Source organism: Camelina sativa, chromosome 3 (genome assembly GCF_030686135.1).
Source record: "Camelina sativa cultivar CO46 ecotype springtype chromosome 3, ASM3068613v1".
Classification (NCBI taxonomy): Eukaryota; Viridiplantae; Streptophyta; class Magnoliopsida; order Brassicales; family Brassicaceae; genus Camelina; species Camelina sativa.
Window position 1 is genome coordinate 25650459 of NC_141882.1, and position 19879 is coordinate 25670337.

Sequence of the window (19879 nt, forward strand, 5' to 3'; positions counted from 1 at the left end):
AAACACATCTTCCGTCAAATCTCCATGCAAAAATGCATATGGACATCCATCTGATGGACCTCCCAATTCCGAGAAACCGAAACCTCAAGAAATGATCTCACAATAACCATCTTACAGACCAGAGCAAAGGTTTTGTCATAATCGAGTCCCTCAGTTTGATGATTGCCGAGAACCACCAAACGAGCTTTGTAACGTTCAAGACACCCATCAGAACGATACTTCAAAGTAAACACCCACTTACAACCAAGGGCCTTCTTCCCTTCAGGCAGTGTCTCAACTGTGAATGTACCACTGTCTTCAAGTGCTTCAATCTCACCACGAACTGCTTCACGCCAATGTTCATTCTCAAAATCTTCAGCATATGTTTTGGGAATAACACCATCAGTGATGGCAGCGAGGAATGCGCAATGAGAATCAGAAAACCGAGAACAATCAACATAATTATCAATAGGATACCATGTAGAATCCACAAAATCACTATCGGAACCAACATGAGTAGTATTGGTAACATAATCATGAAGCCGAGTACTGCATATCTTGGCTCGACAAGCTTTTCCCATTTGTACTTCAAGGACATTGAGAGGTTGTTCCTCTGTTTCCGAAACAGAGTCAACTGAGAGTATACTCGGCGTATCATCCTCATCCGGTAGCATAGGAACAAGGAAAGTAGAAACAGGTTCAGCAGAGGCAGGAGTAAGAGTCACGATTGGGGGAACCGGCGAAGACTGATCAGCAACCGGAGATAAACTGACAATTTCAGTAGGAGACGAAGGAGGTGGAACAGACGAAGATGGAGGAACAAGAGCAAGTTCAAAACAATCATCCTCAATATTTGCCTGGAGTGATAATAGTGGCGAAGGCGAGGATGAACCAGCAAGCTTCGTTGTAGAAAACGGAAACTCATGCTCGAGAAACACAACATCTCTAGATGTCGAAATGACCCCAGTGTCTAGATTGTAAACCTTCCAACCTTTCTTCCTGAAAGGGTAACCAATAAAAACAGAACGATTACTCCGTGTTGCAAACTTATCATCACCATGCTTTTGATTATGCACATAGCGTAGACAACCAAAAATACGTAAGTGAGTAAGCGGAGGAGAGCAATTATACAAAACCTCAAATGGACTTTTCCCTTTAAGAACTGGTGTGGGAGTACGATTGATCAAATAACTTGCTGTCAAGACACAAATACTCCAAAATTCAACCGGAAGATGAGCCTGAAAACGAAGAGCCCGAGCAACGTTCAAAATATGTCGATGTTTATGTTCAACACGGCCATTCTGTTGAGGGGTACCAACACAGGATGTCTCATGAATAATGCCGTTATCCCGAAAATAATTGGTGAGACATAGAAATTCAGAACCATTGTCGCTCCTAATGGTCTTAACCTTGCGTTCAAACTGTCGTTCAACAAGGGAGATAAAATTCCGAAGAGTAGTGGGTGCCTCTATTTTATTTGGCAAAAAATAAATCCATAAAGGTCGAGAGTAATCATCAAGGATTGTGAGAAAGTATCGAGAACCACAAATGGAGGTAGTCCGATATGGACCCCATAAGTCACAATGAATTAGCTGAAAACTCTCTGTTGTTTTATTAATGCTCAACGGAAAAGGATCACGAGATTGTTTTGCACGAATAGAAACATCGCAAGACTTAAAATCAAAACCACTACCAATACTAGAATCCAACAACCGCAACAACTCCATCGCTTTAGTGGCAGGATCACCTAATCGTCGATGCCACACATCACTAGACTGCTTCTCCATAGACTGTGCCATACGCGCGACCTCCAAACCTCTAAAGAATTAAATTCCATGTTGCTCCTCACCTGCTCCAATCACCGTCTGTGTGATGCGGTCATGGATAACACAAATCTTATCAGACAGCTGAAAAAGACAACCACTATATTTGCTTAACTGTGAGACAGAGATAAGATGACATTGCAACTCATCAACAAAAAATACGTTATTCAACCGCAGTTGAGAGCCTAAACGAACACTGCATGTCCGTGTAGTCACAGTAAGTTGACCATCCGACAATTTAATGAACATGGGAGCCATATCCCGCACATCCAACAGAAAATCAACATTACCGGTCATATGATTCGAAGCGCCAATATCAATAATCCAAGATTCAATAAAAAACTTACCCGAGAGATGCTCATGAGAATCACCTTTACGTTCATTAAGAACAGCCCGTAGTGTTTTCCAATCTTGGTCGCTCAAACCACTAAAACCAACCCTGTCGGCGTCGGTGAGAAAATCATGAGCAGCAACAGCAGGTTTGGATGCAGTGATCTGATTCACCCGAGCAGGTTCAGTCCGTTTCACCAAAGGAGATTGTGAAGCCGAGGTAGAAAACTGTGGGGAAACAAAAGAGTTACAACGATCATTATTCGAAGAACTCATAGGCTTGGACCGCAGACGGTCTCCCCACCACAAGGGATAACCGATTTTCCGAAAACAATTTTCAGCAAGGTGACCATTCCTCCCACAACTCATGCACACTGCATTAGGATCCTTGAGTTCAACATGTTTTCGTGGGCGAGAAGTCGTTTGGACAGCGAAACTAACCCCATCATGTCGCTCTTCCATCATACGACCAACTTTCATGGACTCCTCGTCCTGAGCCACACTTGGTAAGCTTCATCGAGAGAGGGAAGAGGATCTCTGGAAAGTAGTGAGGATTTGACCGCTCCATAAATTGTTTCATCAAGCTCCATCAAAAATTGATGAAGTCTGTCTTCTTCTTGTTCTTTAGCTATCTCCTCAACGGTCTTGGCTCGTTGGAAATCTGCCAAACTTGTCCAAAGTTTAGTGAGTTTCCCATAATATGCTTCAACAGCTAGACCCTGTTGATGGTAATTTGCAAGTTCAGTTTTGATCCGTTGAACTCGTTATCCATTCTTGACCGAGAACCGATTTTGTATGTGAATCCACAGGTCATGGGCAATCTCATGGTGAGCAAGAGAGCTACTCATATCCGGAGCCACCGTCAGCCAAATCCAAGAGACAACCATCGCGTTATTTTCCCACCAATCTTCAAGATCTTCAGAGTCATCAGCTGGTTTGAGGATAGATCCATCCGCAAAACCAAATTTCTTCCTTGCCCGCAAAGCAAGTCGTAAATTCATCTACCACTCATCATAGTTAGAACCACGAAGCTGTGGTTGGGAGATGACAGAACCGGGATTATCACCGGAGGACAGATCATAAGGATCAATCCGTCGTCGAGTTGCTTCAGTTCGTGTTCGTGTCTTTTTCACGGTAGAGGAGTCATCTGTGACACTGATGCCAGAGAATATACCCGACATCGGAGAAGTATATCGATGAGAATATATCGAAAATACTAAAGTCAAGGAAAGAGATCAAAGAAAAACAGAGAAACAACAGAGGATCGTATAGCCTAAAAATTTAGAATTTGCTTTGATACCATGTCAAAAACCTAGTATCGTATTAAAAGTTTTCTTATTCATAACGTGGTAATATCACAACCTTATATACATGTGAACAACTTTAATCTAGTTACATAAAAGTTAATTACCAAATTAATACACAAATATAGACTAATTACAGAGGAAGACCTAATCCCACTTAATAGGATCTAGTAAGAAAATTATATTTTATAGACTATATGCAACAACTTTCTATTTTTATTTGCAACGTTTGGTAGCTCCGAAGTAATGATCATTTGATCGTCACGATTTGGTCGTTAGTGCTTACTGCCAATTAATATTTTGTTACAATAAATTTCACAAAGCATAATTGCAATACATATACTTTTCAAGAATTGGTATATTTGTTCTTAAGTATTGTATGATTTTTTTGCCCCTGAAACAATGTATTGTACACTTTTTTGATCATATTTGGGGACAAAAGTAAACATTGCAATATTTTTCGTCATTGTCGATTTATAAGATATTTTAGCTAAAAATACAAAAAAAAATAAACGGATTAAATCTGAAATTTTAAAATATAGAAAACAATGTTAGTCATGGTTTATATCATCCACAGAACATGTTATCTTTAATGTCCAATAAACACAAAACTACAAACATTTTTTTCTGAATATAATGTTAAATTATATTTAAAAAAATGCATTGTTACAATTAGTGCACCATTTACATAGAACTTTAGTGTAAACTGAAATGCAGAATTAAAATAACTTTGAAAACAACTAGACATGGGAATATGGGATTGTAACGAAAGTTGGAAAGCTTCGTCAAATCTTCGGTCTCCCAAACGACCAAAGTTGGAAAGCCTCATCAAAACCACGAACATTAAAACTAGCCAAATTGCATAACCATATATATCTAAGAGACTACGAAATGGTCGAAGTCCTCGTTGCTACGTAGAATTAAACTTATGTTTTTGAATTATGCTTATGGGTAATTCAGACATTAATATGTATAAAAATTATAAAAATATATTTATACGTGCTGTCACTTAGACATAAATGTACACACAAAATGTTTGATGTTACTTGGAGTATCCTTCACAGTTTGCGGCATATAGATTTGGAAACAAAACACGTGTCGCGACTTGGAGATACTTCCGGATGGTGGCAAAAGAGCCACTAACAGAGAGCGTTGCGGCGCGTGTACCCAAAGTGATACACGTGGTGTTAAGCTGAGCCACAAGAGCCCATCATCACTCACGACCCGTGAGAGAGATATACATGTGACATATAGAGACGAAAATATACAACAACAACAAAAAAAAGACTCACGCTTTAAACTTTTCTTGTTTCTTTTTAATTTGTTTCTTCTTTTAAATCAAATAACTTTTGGGAATAATGGCTTCGACCTAACATACAGTTTTTTTAGTAGGACAACATAACATAAATTTCATGTCGATCACAAAAGGTCTAGCTAGTCGCTAGTATATTTCTGTTCCAGAGATATTCATTTGTGACATGCAACTATATATATCTTTGAGAGGATATCAATAACCTAGATATACTTTAGTGGATTTGTGTTAGCTAGTGCATAAGTTTTGTTAGGAGATTGAACATATTCTCATATGTAATGTTTATGCCTTCTTTCTTCGATATCGCCCAAAGATATTGATAGGCACTAAATTGATACTGTATAAATTTGTATATGGAAGGGAAAAAATAGAATAAAAACAATTAATTAAGAGACAAACTACTTTGTACGTTTGAAGAATATAATGTCACTGTCTACGTATATATTTTACATGATTACATCCACTACGAGAATTCTAATAATGTATACATGTATTAGTGAATTGAATTCTGTATATATATATAGATGTTTCTTATGAAGTTAGAGATGATTCTGGCCGACATTAAATGATTCTTGTTTAAAAACCAAAAGCAAGAAATAGATAAATGTGTGGGAAGACAGCTCGTTTAGAAGCATTGGGAACCAATGGATACATTTCCGGAGCCCCCGCCCAACTTTTTTCCTTACGGGTCTTCAACATCCACAAGAAATAAACTCAACTACAATACAACAAAGTGTCACGAGATTTGTCTATTTGCTTCTCAATTATTTATTTCACTTGATTTTTTTATTTATTAAACTATACAAAACACATAAAACTATACAAAACGCTTATTAATATTTTTTTCCTAGATTTATGTGTTCTTTTTCTTTATCATTCGTCGGCATTGTTAGTGTTTCACAAACTAAAATTTTAAGAAGCCAAAAAGGGTGCATGATTGGTAATGCTATTGTTGTGGATTAGGATCGATATCAATCGTTGTCGTATGAATGATCTTTGTTTCTTGAATCGAAAAAGATTCTAAAGATCCATCCATATACACGGTTTATGAATTTTCCAAGTCACGATTACCTTTCAACGATAATTCATAAGATGACTTTACGATCAATTGTATAAATGCTTGTACATATGAATCTGCAAATGGAGCTGAAGAACTTGCATCAAATTTTCTATATATTTTTTTCAAAAAAAAAAACTAAATATAACTTATTAATATTTTCTTTAAAAGATTAAAAATCAAATATTTTTAAATTTCTTATAATGTTTCATATAATATAATGCAATCCAAACATTATAACTTCAGTATTTCATCAGAGGGAAATATATATATATATATATATATATGTGTGTGTGTGTGTGTGTGTGTGTTACTGTTGATACATACAACTTTAACATGGCCTACAAAATTTAAGTCGGTCATGTAAATAAACATGATCCATGTTCTGAACAATACGGTACGAAGGAAGGTGAACAATTAATTATTGACAGTGCCCGCACACACACATCACGAATGTAAGCGCAAGATTTCAAATCAGTCCTTTCAACATTATGTGTTCTAATCATTTCGTATTTTTATATGTGACCAATAATTATTCTTCTAGCTATCTCTATATACATATTCCATTATTAAGTTGTGGTCTTATATATATCTTACTATGGCAAATGATACTAGTGGATAATTACCAATAATAATTTTGTCCAATTATAGATCTAAAACCCCTCACAACCAAAATTCAAGCTTGTTATATATCACGAACATAGAGATGCAAACTCTCGAAAGCATAAATATCACAAGACAGCTATTTGTTAGCTAGATAACGTTGTGTGTTGGTGGTATTACAAATATATTAGGATACTACGAGATTAGAATTGGAATAATGTTCACTAATAGGTGATTAGTTATTATTCTTTTTTTGTCTCCTTTACATATGGTTGTGTTTTAGAAATTTGTTATATTTAAGTTAACGTGGCAATTCTTTTGCATGGGGATTGAAGATGAGTACACGGTTACTGATGAAACCTTGTACTGACTTGCTTAAGAGTTTTAATTTAATTTAACTTAATTTCAGATTTGTTTTAACAAATAGGCTGGGTTACTAGGATGACTTTGTAACTACTAACTAGCATCAATAATATTATCCATTGAATTAAAATCAATATATAATAGTTTTGTAAAAAAAAATTAGCATCAATAATATATGCTGAGAAATTTGGATCTTATAACATAAGGAAATTTTGATAAAAAAAATAAATAATAATAATAACATAAGGAAACATGAAATGATATCTCTTGGACTGCAAGATATAATATAATTGTATATACATATATAGTGCAGAAAATAAGATAAATAATTACAACTACACCGTGGTAATGTCTCTTTCTTTTTCCCTATTTTGAAATATATCTCATTCTCATATTTTCTCTATTTTATAAAAAGTGTTATTTTAACACATTTCATATAAATTAATAAAATTTTAAACTAGACATGTATGTTTCTATTTAGTAATGATTTAAATTCAATGAAACGGATTTTGGGTTTAAACGTGGAGTAGAAAAATTAGCATAAAAATATACTGAAAATGTAAAATGACATTTCTTGTGAAACAAAAAAATGTCTCAAAAATATTTGTGAAATAGATGAAATATTACTCAGAAAATTGATACAAAAAAATTTCGTTCAAGCATAACTCAGCAAAACATCTAGTAAATAATTTAATAGATGAAGTACATTATGATTAAGTTGATGATGATAACATGTATACAATATATTGTTGAAAAAAAACAAATATTCAAACAAGATCTATTAAATATAATGGATTAAAAGTATGTAAGATAAAAAACAACATTATGTTCAAAACTAAATTATGGCAAAGTCATAGTTCACTCTACACTTTACTACTATATAAAAATTGATCTATAAAAACAAAAGACAAGACGTCAAGAATTTTCTCGATACACAAGAAGGTAACTAGGATAAACTTCTATGAATCCTTAAAAAGATTAATTTGTTTTATTATGTTATTAATTCAAAACGTATTCACTTGACCATTCAGAAGCCATATAAGTATATATCAATCCAAACGTTTAGTCAATATTTCGATATAGATGAAAACATTACAATCTTTCTAACTAGAAAATAAAAATAAAATATCGAAAGGAGAAAAAGACAAGTCGTAAAAACAGTAGAATATTTGCTAACTAAAAACAAGTCTCCTCCTCTTAAAAAAACCTCATGTCCAACAACAACACATAGATAGAACTCAATAACCAACAAGTAATAAACACGTGTCATCTACACGGACTTCAAACTCCATTTGTCTCTGTGTGTGTTCTGTTCTGCTTTGCTATATAACAGCTTCAAAACTCATCTAACTCTCTTAACTTAACACTCTCTCTCTTTCTCTTTCTCCATTTCTCTCTTCTCCATAGCTTAGCAATGCGAGGTCTCGGAGGCATTCTCGTGGTTTACATAATCTCCACTGTCCTCTTCGGACATTTCACGTACGTGGCACGAGGAAGATATCATTACCACAAGAGTCGTCGCGGCCTCTCGCATCCTCTTCCTCCTCCACCTCCACCTCCTCTTGAATCGGCCAATCCACCTGATCAAGTCCCGTCTGACCCGTACCCGAATCCAAACCCGAGTCCAGACCCGGCTCCGGGAGATTCTGACTCAGGGTGCATCTTTGACGTCACGTCATATGGAGCAGTGGGTGATGGTTCTTGCGACGACACGGCAGCGTTTAGAGATGCTTGGAAAGCCGCTTGTGCCGTCGAGTCCGGCATCGTTTTGGCACCTGAAGGTGGCGTTTTTAAAATCACTTCCACTATTTTCTCCGGTCCATGTCAACCGGGACTCGTATTTCAGGTGAGCCAAACAAAATAAATGATTCTTCTTCTAACAAAAATAACATTTAAAAAAAATTAAATTCACTATGCTAATAATCATAAAAATGTACCACGTTTATGTTCTAATTATATATATGTCATTTGAAAGTATTATTTATGTAAATTTAAACGTTTGTGTTTTTTGGTTGGGATTGTGAAGTTGGACGGAGTGTTGATGCCACCGGACGGACCAGAGGAATGGCCAGAGAAAGACAGTAAACAACAGTGGTTGGTTTTTTACCGCCTCGAGGGTATCACATTTGCCGGCAAAGGCACCGTCGAAGGCAATGGTCAAAAATGGTGGGATCTACCTTGCAAACCCCACAGGGTAAAAAAATTTCAATACTGTTATAAACATTAGAGATTTGCTGAATACTAATTAATTGATAAGTCGCGTGGTCGTGACAAAACAGAACACACGACAAGAAACCGTACTATTATCATTCATATATAGATTTCCTATTAAAAACAAAAAAGTTTTGTTGTCAAATAATATAATTTGGATTCTATGTTTTATTATCGTCTTTTATAGGGACCAAACGGATCATCGTCGTCTGGACCATGTGAGAGCCCGACTGTGAGTCCTAACTAAACCGAACCAAATCCAATACCGGTTTTAATTTTGTTTAGCACTAACCCTTTTTCATTTTTTTGTTTTGTTTAGATGATACGATTTTTCATGAGCAATAATATAGTGGTGAGAGGATTAAGAATCCAAAACAGTCCACAATTTCACATGAAATTCGACGGATGTGAAGGAGTTCTGATAAACGAAATCCAAATCTCATCTCCAAAACTAAGTCCGAACACGGATGGCATCCATCTAGGAAACACAAGATCTGTTGCCATTTACAACTCTGTCGTTAGCAATGGTACTGTTTTTGTTCTTTTTTTTGGTATCAGTCAATAATGTTGAGTTGTAACTTTGGTTTTAAGAATATTATTATGTATTAATTGGGAATGAACGAAAAAAATGAAACAGGAGACGATTGCATATCGATAGGAACTGGCTGCTCAGATGTTGACATTCATGGTGTCACTTGTGGGCCTAGTCACGGGATCAGGTTTGTCTCTTTTTCATTTCCTCTTCTGTCTTTTTTTTTTTTTTTTTTTTATAATTAGAAACATTCATTAAAAACAGAATATTAACGTTAATTTTAATGTTTTTGCGAATTGATTCCATTACGATGACTGTGTTTTTTACATGGATCACGGATGTTAGGTGAATGTTCCATCCACTGGAAATTGAACTTTTTATTTAGTTGACAAAAAATATCGAACTTGGCACTAAATTTTAATAAACCAAAAAGTTATTCATATTCCATAAATCTTAGTATTTTTGAACTTGAATCAAATATTTCTATGCAAAACTTCAGAGAATACCAGTTTTTAATACTAATTTAGTCTAAAACTCAAAATTACATGATTATTAATCCTTTTTCGTTGAAAAAATCAAACACAAGTACTATTAATTTTTTTCGATCTTTTCTTCCAGTGTTTGTTTTCAATTTATTCACCTTTTTCAAAACGCGATTTGATTCTAACCGCTTAAAATCATTGAAAACGCAGCATTTTAATAAACTAGAGTTATTCATATTCATAAATATCATTTTCGAGTTTTTGAATAAATATTTCTATACAAACTTCTAATAAGTATTCATCTTTCACTTAATTTGGTCTAAAACTTAGAAATCTGCATAATTCTTAATTTCTTATCATTGGAAAAATCAAAATCAACTACTATTTTTTTGTTTTCTTTTCAAATTTTGTTTTCAGGTGTTTAATTCACTTTATATGTTTGCCTGATTTCTAACCGCTAATAATTTTTTAAAAAAATTTGTGTCTCAAAACGCAGCATTGGGAGCTTAGGCGTGCACAATTCACAAGCCTGCGTATCAAACATAACAGTCCGAAACACGGCGATCCGCGATTCGGATAACGGTCTCCGGGTGAAAACATGGCAAGGCGGAACCGGATCTGTCTCGAACCTCCTCTTCGAAAACATCCAAATGGAGAACGTTCTCAACTGCATAATCGTCGACCAGTACTACTGCTCATCCAAAGAGTGTCGCAACGAGACATCTGCAGTTCGAGTCTTCGACGTCGAGTACCGTAACATCAAAGGAACTTACGACGTTAGAAGTCCGCCGATTCATTTTGCATGTAGTGATACCGTTGCTTGCACAAATATAACGATGTCGGAGGTCGAGCTGTTGCCCGAGGAAGGTGAGCTAGTTGATGATCCGTTTTGTTGGAATGCTTATGGGAAACAAGAGACGTTGACGATCCCGCCAATTGATTGTTTGCTTGATGGCTCTCCGGTGGTGGAAGAAGCGTATGATTCGAATTATGGTTGTTAGTAGCGTGTGCACACTTGGATGGTTAAGGTTTGGTTTGCCCCTTTTATTTTAGTTGTATATTTGGGTCATCCCTTGTAGGGTCTTTTAGTGGAAGCCTTATTCGTGCGATGAGATTTTTATGCATTTAGATGATGTCTCTCTCTATGGCTTATTATTTTTCGTCCATTATAAATATTTTTATATCTGTCTATCAGTTAGATCTTTTATCAGTACTTATTTCGTTTTTGTTGCATTCGTTTCATACGATCTTTTTACTTCTCAGTGAAGACAGTGAAATACATATTTCTCAAAAGATGCACTTGCAAGTAAGTAAGTAACAATATAAGTGACTTAATATGCGATTAAATATAATCAGTCACTTAATAATTACCTAATAGGAGGAACGAGTTATTTAATCAGTCAGTTAATAATTACCTAATAGGAGAAACGAGCTAAACTAAGATTAGACAAGGTGGTATGCCATAATGTAAGAATGTCATCAAGGTGTAAAAAAAAACTTAATATTCAATTTGAAACTCCTCGAGTTGGGAGGAACAAAGTACAAACAAACAGAAGGTAGATGTAAAAGTCAAAATGAGGATTTTACAGTAGAAAAGAGAAGAAGAAAGAAACACACACCGTAAGCGGACAGCATATGAATTTCGGATCACAATACTCAGAAGTAACAACAATACTCAGGCCACATCCAAATAACAAAAACGCAACAACAAACCCGTAAACCTCAACAATTCTCTTTTTTGGCGTTTGATCAAACCACGGTTTATAGGTCCACCAGTCAACTCTCATCTATACAAACAGAACCCTCCCTTCATACCACATTGGCTTGTACGATGAAGCATGATTAACTTTTGACTTTTTAGAGAGATGATTTTAAATATAAGGAATCAGATAATAAGCCAAACCCGGGGTGGGGGTGGTTTCACTTCTGAAGTGACTTGGTGTCCAGAGGAATAGTACCGACTGTTAAGATTGCAGGAGACTCATCAGCAACTTTTATGGGTACTGATCTTTGTTTGACACTGTCATCAGAAAGAGAAGCATCAACCACTTCAGAGGGGTCTATCTTCTTCTGAGAGCCAGAGGAGGTCGGTTTAGACTTGGCTTGACCCTTCTGGTTCAGGTGAGAAACAGTGGTCGGGTTAGATTCTGTAACACTCGGGTCAATCGTGAGAGAGCTCATCTTCTTCTGAGTGGGAGAAGTATCTTCTTCATTACCTTCCTTTACAGTGGTCTCCTCACTCCCATCTGATTTTGCACGAACCTCCTCGCTTTCCTCAGAGATAACTGAAGGTTTTTTGAAGGCTCCCAAGGAGGTTTTCTTATTTCTGTCAGAGAGATCTGGTCTGGGTAATGGGGAAGGGCTAATAAAGGTCCTGTACGGTAGCCTGGTTCTCTCATCCAGCATGACTCTCTGCCGGCTTTCGTAATACACAAAATCATCCAGTAATGAAGTCCTTTCCATATGATCTTTAAATATTTTTACCACTTCCAGACCTTGTTTCAGCATTATCTGCAGAAGAAGACGGTATATTAGCAAATTCTCCAGATGTGAGAATCTTCAAAGCGTGTGAAGTGAGCTACTAGAAAAACATGACCTCTTGTGTGTCTCGACTGTTGGTGACTGGCTTATTCTCATTGTTCTGCAGTATGATGTGCCTGAAATAGCTATTGGGAACATCTTTTATGATGTGCCATTTGACCGGAAAGCTTCCACTCCATTTGTCTTGTTGCCAAAAATCCATGTCTTTATCGAAAGAAACTGGACCAGTCATCTCAGCCATGCCACAGAACAAACCACTAGCATTGACCTAAAAAGACAAGCACTGCATCAGAATAAGCTTATCACAAACAAGCTAGCATGTAAGACAAGAGAAGGAAAAACTCACAGAAAAGAACAAGAATATCGGGCATTCACAAGACTTCTCGGAGGCTATTTTCTGAGCATCTTCATATGCACTCTGCAATTTCTTGTTCCCATGCAAAGTTGATGACCAGACATTATATTTGATGCTCTTGTGAACATCATCTTCACTATACGATTTAATCACAAAAAACTTAGCATTGCTGTAATCGATTCGGAGATCTTCTTTATTATACAGAGAAGGATTGATCACAATATTCCCTTCGGCATCAGCATTTCCAGCTTTTGTTGTATAGGCTTTGACAATTAGTTGATTCCCCAATCCTCTCGATCTTCGACCTCGATTTTGTTCACTAACTCTATCAGGAATTATATTTGCATAGCCACCATACATCTTGGGCCGAAGATTGGTATTATTTGTTGCAATTTTGGGAAAACCATCAAGTCCAGGTGGAGCAGTGTCTAATTGTCCAAAAGACGATACTCTGCTACTACTGGAAACAACGTCAACAGGTTGAACACTAACGGAAGTAGCTCTTCCCTGCAAAAATGAGTCAAGATCAGAATGATATATGTGGCTGTAGTGATCAACAAACTACTCCTAGAACTAAACAAATAAGCATATCAATGTCTGAAATTAGAATCACAATCATCTAGCCAAGATTCTTTCTAATTCAACAACCTCCTACTACCAATATCCAAAATTAATTAAAACAAGAAATTATTTATACGAAATTATACCTGGAGAGCTTGTCCTGATGATGGAGTAGATTCACTCTTTTCCATTTCTCCCTGCCTACTCTGTCCAGAGTTAGGCCTTGGCTTGTCTGGAGTCTTTCCCAAAGAATTTACTGCAGAGAGTTTTGGAGCATTCCTCTGAACCCCACCAGAAGAAGTGTCATTTCTATGCCTGGATCCTCTCCCATCGGATCGACCCCTGTTAGCTGAACCAGTCTCTACCAAAGAGTTTGTTGAGCTAGTCGAGATGATATCAGGTTGAATAGCATACGGAACAAAAGTAGGTGACGTTGCAACACTCTGGTAAGGAGGAAAAGAGTAAAATTGTTGAGGGCCAACAAACGGAGAATCAACGCCTATTGAAGCACCCGGAATATAAGGATTGAATGGATTGTAAGGAGACTGTGCATATCCATAACTAGGCGTATAGCATATATAGGGAGAATTTTCATTCTGCCCACCCTGAATTATAAAAATAAGATAGAATGTTAACACAGGAAAAATGTATGTGAACAAATCAACTCTAAATGAAAAAAGTTGTTATGAGCGAGATTAGTACCGTGTATTGGACTTCTGAACCATCTACACCAAAAAACATCTGATGGTTCTCCCAATCACCGGGTGACTCATAACCTGAAAATTCATAAAAATTAGGAAACTCCTCTCCACACCTTAAGACCAAGAGGATATAGAAATTGAGACAATGAAATCTAACTAAATTACCTGTACAGTAATAGCCATAACTGGCATCAACGGGGTAATACATGCCCTGGTCAACAACAAAATCAGGGGCTCCTTCGGAGGTATACATTGCTTTTAACTTATCAAAGAAATTTTTATTTTATTTTTTTGTGTCAATGGAGTTTAAATAAACACCTGAAATTAACACAAACAAAGGTTTAACATGAGCATTAGTATCACAAAAGATAAAAATTCAGAGGCTCGTTTGCAAAAAAAAAAACAAAAGTCCCCGAACTATTGTAAAAATGTCCCAATCGAACCAACAACACTCAAATTCCAAAACTGAGAAAAGAACCCTAAATCCAACGTAAGCGGTACAAACAACAATGGAAGTTAGATTGACGGAGACCTAAACGGTTTAGGCTAAACCCAGAAATTTTTCACGAAGATGCAAATTCACATCCTAAAACAAGAAAATTACATAAAACATTAAAGCTAATTGCTCGAAAGAACTCGAACGCCCAGACGAATACACACAAAGAAGAAGAGAGTAGCAGCAGCAGATACTAAATTTTTTTTATCGGGTTACCAGAAATTTGGGAGATTCACGTCATGCTCAGCCTACGAAGCTCTTCGAATTAAGAGGAAGAAGAAACGGATGCTTCAAAAGGGGGGATAAATAACAACGAAGAGAGGCTTAGTAGCAAGTGCTGGAGAAAATCAAAATTTAAAAACCTCCGCAGAATCGAAACCCTAACCCTAGATTGAGAGAAGGGGCTTGGAAAGAGAGAGAGAGAGAGAGAGAGAGCCGACGAATTCAGAGAAATAAAAAATTAGAAAACCTGAAGACGCGCAAAGGGCAGATTCATCTTTAGCTTTTGATGCAAAATACGCTGCGTTTCAACGGGTGAATCTATCCATTGACTTCTCCCTTGCAAAGTCGAAAATACCCTTGTCGCCAGAAAACACGGTGACCAATATAGTGGTCACTACGATTATTTTTACAAGAAGCTGGTGTTGTTCTGCGTGTTAATTTGAGTGGTGGCTAATGTAGCGATAAGAAAACGAACAGACCCGACAGTTGTGAATATTTAGAAAAAAAAATGTAACATCCAAGATTTAAACTCAGGTGCATAATCATCTCTAAGCATATTTTTACCAACTAATCCAACAACAACTTTAAAAAATATTTCTTTTCATATCTACTTATTCCTGTGAATATATATATATATATATATAAAGTTACTTTTTCCTCTCATTCTTGTGCAGCCACGTCAGCATTTTTTCTTTAATAATATTTTGGGTCTAAAAGATAATTATTAGCCCACTAAACATTCATTCAATAAACAAACTTTCCACATAATTTTATATCACAATTTAGGCCAACGTCTCTGGGCCCAAACTATTTCTTTAGCATATGGATTAAACCTAATAAAGTTTCTCCACGTGCTGTCAAGAACGCTCCACCTTCACACATTCCTCTCCTCCGTAACTCTCGATCCATGGCGTTTAACTTCACACAGCCTTTGTAACGGCTAAATTAATAGCCCTAAATTTATTAAGAGAGGATATCACTTTGAAGGAGAAACAGAGAAATATTGAGAGACAAATTAGAAAAGAGCCGCCTAGAGTTAAAAGGAGCAAAGAGAGTTAGAGTTTAACCTTTGTGTTCTTTGTGTGAGATTGTACTCTCTTTCTAGCTTCTTCGTCTTTGGGAGACAGTTCCCAATTCTCACCCGAGACGTGGTTAGAGGCAAATAAATCTGTTATCAAGTTCCTGTAAGTTCCAGCTAAATCAATCAATCGATCATAAATACCTGTACAGTGAAGGAGAAGTAGCGCAAGGGTTTAGGTATTGCAGCTCCTATATCTGCTGAGGCGTCGGTGACTACAGAGACGCTGAGGGAGGAAAGCAGAGAGGGAAGGTGATGAGTATTCTGTTTATTGCAAGAGAGGAAGAAGAGAAGCTATGGAGGATCGTTTCTCTGCCATCACCAATCTTCGAGGTGATCACAAAGAGGGGCTTTTGCTTGGTCCACAAATCAGTAGTGTTGTTAGCTCGTGAGTTGGTTTTGATGTTATGACTTTATTTTTGTCCGTATTTTCGACTTCCAGCTTTTAAAACCTGATATACGACGGAGAATCATTATACATCTTCCGCCATTCTCACCGCTTTCGCCACTATAAAACGCCATCAGTTCATCGACCATGTCATCGTCCAAGCATATTTGTAGCTTATTTTCTTCTCGATATGTGCATCGGTGATTTTGTTTATGAACCCATGGATAACTGCATAAATTTGTGATCTTTGAGAATTATTAGGCAAACTAATTCCAGATAACTAATTAATTATGATAGACCATTGGAAACAATATGATATCTAAAGTACTATCAAATGTTTTAAGACATAGGCCTTGATAGGTGAACACAATCAAAACTGTACAAGTGATATAGCTTTAAATTTTTACCAATCACAACAATGTTACTAAAAACTTTACTGTCTTCGTTTTTTATTCTTTCGGAATGTTGTTTTGTTCGTTTTTTTTTAAATTGGAAGTTGACTTTAGTCAAGGGAGAACTCATGTGTACAAATTTAATATTGTATGTAGGGATGTTAAAAGTGGGTTAAAACCCAATGGGTACCCAAAACCCATGTTTAATATCTGGTATGCAGACCTGTTTTTTCAGTAAAAAAAAAAGGGTTTAAAACGGGCGGGTATCCAAAATTATAGAGTCTTACACGGGTTTACCCAATAAGAATATGGGTACCCACATGTTTTTTTCTCTCACCTATCAGATACCAAAAAGACAAAATTTTATATTTTTCCTCTCTGGAAAATCAAAACACGAACCCTGAACCCTAGTCCAATTGATTTTGTTTGTTTATGCGTGAATGATTTTATATTTTGTGGGATCTCGTTGGGTCTCAGATCGATTTGAAAACTTAAACCGAAAATGAAATGAAATTTGACAATTCCGGTTTGGTTTGATTTTGTTCATGTTCTGAAATTTTCTGAAGTTAGAAGCAGTGCTCATGGTCTATGATCGTAACTCCGAAGCAGGTACGGATCCTCTTTGATTTTCATTTTCTGGGTTGGTTTTAAATTACAGCCTTTGATTGTGGGTGGAATCAAGTTTCAATTTTGAATTAGCTTTAAGCTTTGATCTGTCTATATAATTTATGGGTTCGAAGCTTTGAACTGTCTATATATTTTCTGGGTTCGAAGCTTGTTTGATGTGTGAGTGGTTGATCCTTTTGGTGTCACATACTTGGAATAGGAACAAGTCTTATTCGTTTTTGTGACAGAAATTACAAGTCATTGCCTTCCGAGGATGAGTGGGACCGTGGAGAGAAAATTTGTGACTTCTTGAAGCCATTTAGTACCATCACTACTTATTTCTCAGGTGTCAAATATCCTACATCGAATGTGTATTTTCTGCAAGTTTTGAAAATTGAACGTCTTTTGAAGAACTATGCAGTTTGTGGTGATTTTAGAGTAGAAGAGATGGCTAGGAAGATGCGGTTGAAGTTTGATAAATATTGGGATCAGTACAATATCATTCTAGCTATGGGAGCTATCTTAGACCCAAGGTTAAAGGTGTAAATTCTTCAATCAGCTTTTGATAAATTGGATCCGAGTACTTCTAAAGAAAAGGTTAAGGTTGTTGTGAAAAATTTAGAGGATCTTTACAAAGAACACAAGGAAAAAGTTTGGTCTTCTTCAAATTTCTCAACAACACAAACACCACTTGATCTTCTTAATGAATCACCACTAGAGGATGATCCGAATTATGTAAGTATTTTTCTCCATTTATTTAGTGTCTTCTTAATGAATGTAGGATGTGTTTGTATGAGGTTTGTATTTTTGAATGCGGTTTGTATTTTTGAATGCAGGATGTGTTTGAGCTTGAGAGGAGCATACAAGCTGGTTCTGACAACACAAAGTCGAATTTGCAAAATTATTTGGAAGATCCAAGGCTAGATTTGAGGTCTTTTACAGATATGGAGGTTTTGAGCTATTGGAAAGGCAATGGGCAACGCTATGGTGATTTGGCTTCTCTAGCTTGTGATGTTCTTAGTATTCCAATTACCACAGCGGCAGCAGAGTCGTCTTTTAGCATTGGAGGTCGTGTATTGTGTCCTTACAGAAACCGCTTCCTTCCAAAAAATGTACAAGCTTTGCTATGTACTTGAAACTGGTTACGTGGTTTTGCTGAGTTAGAAGGTAAAAACATAGTCCAATTTTTTTTTAAAAAAAAATTCCATTGTTTTGTTGATTTATATTTTCAAATTATAGGTGACATTGAAGACAACTTTGATGATGGAGCTGAGTGTACTACATCAGTGGCAAGTAGCTCAGGAGTATGAACCTTTTATGTGTTTATGTTTGATTGTTGTTGCCTTGTGAGTTTCTAAATATTTTATGTATTTTAACATTGTAGAACCTTTTATGTATTTAACATTTGTTTTTAGTTTTTGCTTAATCTAATTAGAGTTTATAAACTTTTGAAAATTGTCACAGATATAATAAAATACACAAAATACATAATATAAATCATATTTGTTTTTGGTATAGAAAAGTTATAGACACAAAAATACATAATGCAAAATGCAAAATACATCACATGAGACAAAAAAATTCGGGTACCCACGGGTTTACCCACAAGAGTTAAAACCCGTTCGGGTTTACCCACCAGACCTAAAACCCGTTCGAGTTTTTTGAATTTGGGTTTTTTCTGAGCAGGTTTTTTCGAGTTTGGGCCGGGCCAGGTTTTTTCACCCACCACAACATCCCTAATTGTATGCAGCATTGATAATAATAATAATAATAATAATTATGTGCGTGAGCAGCTCTCAGATAGTTTACTATTGTATGCGGACAGACAGTTGTGCTCCCTAAAAAGCAATGACAAATGTTGACGATGCTTAAATTCAAAGTGGAGAATGGACCAAGTGGGATTCATGTCTCTGTCGTCAGTTCCGTTGGCGTCAGGCAAATTTAAAATTGTGCTTCAATTAATTTAATAATTTTCATTAAATCTAATTTCCATCACCACCTTCAACTTTATTACTAATCTTTTATTTTATATAATAAAATAAAAGTTTTCTCTAAACCCAAACTATAAGAAGTTGATACATAACACTCATTTGTTATTTTTAAAATTAAATTTTTATAGTTTTTGTTAATTTCAACTATAATAAAAAAATCAAACTCACATACACTATTATTCATCTTATATAATAAAATAAAAGTTTTCTCTAAACCCAAACTATAAGAAGTTGATACATAGACACTCCTCCTTTTGACATTTGTTATTTTTAAAATTATTTTTTTATAGTTTTTGTTAATTTCAACTATAATAAAAAATCAAACTCAGATACACTATTATTCATCTTTTATAGATTCATATTAAAAATATATATGAGTGATATTATTCCAACATTTTATTTTAAAGATTAAACTAAAATAATTTAAAATTAAAATGTTGTAATTTAAATTCATATATTGTTCTACTTATATTTCAAAACATAATAAGAATCCAGAAAGTCAAACATTTAAAATGCACAATATCATTATCACTGCAATATATTAGATTTATT

The 19879-nt window shown here is 35.7% G+C and overlaps 3 protein-coding genes and 1 long non-coding RNA gene across 4 annotated transcripts; 1 reads left to right on the forward strand and 3 right to left on the reverse strand.

The window, feature by feature from the left end:
* Positions 1-2608: 2608 nt before the first annotated feature.
* LOC147947698 (uncharacterized) lies at positions 2609-3133 on the reverse strand. Its single transcript, XM_087507405.1, has 2 exons — positions 2912-3133; positions 2609-2851 (listed from the first exon to the last, which is right to left on the reverse strand). Exons 1-2 carry the CDS (start codon positions 3131-3133, stop codon positions 2609-2611), a joined length of 465 nt encoding a protein of 154 aa, XP_087363531.1.
* A 4863-nt stretch (positions 3134-7996) lies between these two features.
* On the forward strand, positions 7997-11187 carry LOC104777720 (polygalacturonase At1g48100). Its single transcript, XM_010502017.3, has 6 exons — positions 7997-8617; positions 8798-8965; positions 9170-9214; positions 9302-9509; positions 9620-9701; positions 10493-11187. The coding sequence occupies exons 1-6, from the start codon at positions 8186-8188 to the stop codon at positions 10995-10997; spliced, it is 1440 nt and encodes a 479-aa protein (XP_010500319.2). The 5' UTR covers positions 7997-8185; the 3' UTR covers positions 10998-11187.
* Positions 11188-11479: 292 nt separating this feature from the next.
* Positions 11480-15308, reverse strand: LOC104777721 (uncharacterized). Its single transcript, XM_010502018.3, has 7 exons — positions 14867-15308; positions 14320-14472; positions 14156-14229; positions 13600-14058; positions 12884-13399; positions 12593-12805; positions 11480-12507 (listed from the first exon to the last, which is right to left on the reverse strand). The coding sequence occupies exons 2-7, from the start codon at positions 14405-14407 to the stop codon at positions 11917-11919; spliced, it is 1941 nt and encodes a 646-aa protein (XP_010500320.2). The 5' UTR covers positions 14408-14472; positions 14867-15308; the 3' UTR covers positions 11480-11916.
* A 270-nt stretch (positions 15309-15578) lies between these two features.
* LOC147947699 (uncharacterized) lies at positions 15579-16314 on the reverse strand. The gene is made up of 2 exons (XR_015594426.1): positions 15940-16314; positions 15579-15826 (listed from the first exon to the last, which is right to left on the reverse strand). It is a non-coding gene; the product is annotated as an uncharacterized LOC147947699 (long non-coding RNA).
* Positions 16315-19879: the final 3565 nt, after the last annotated feature.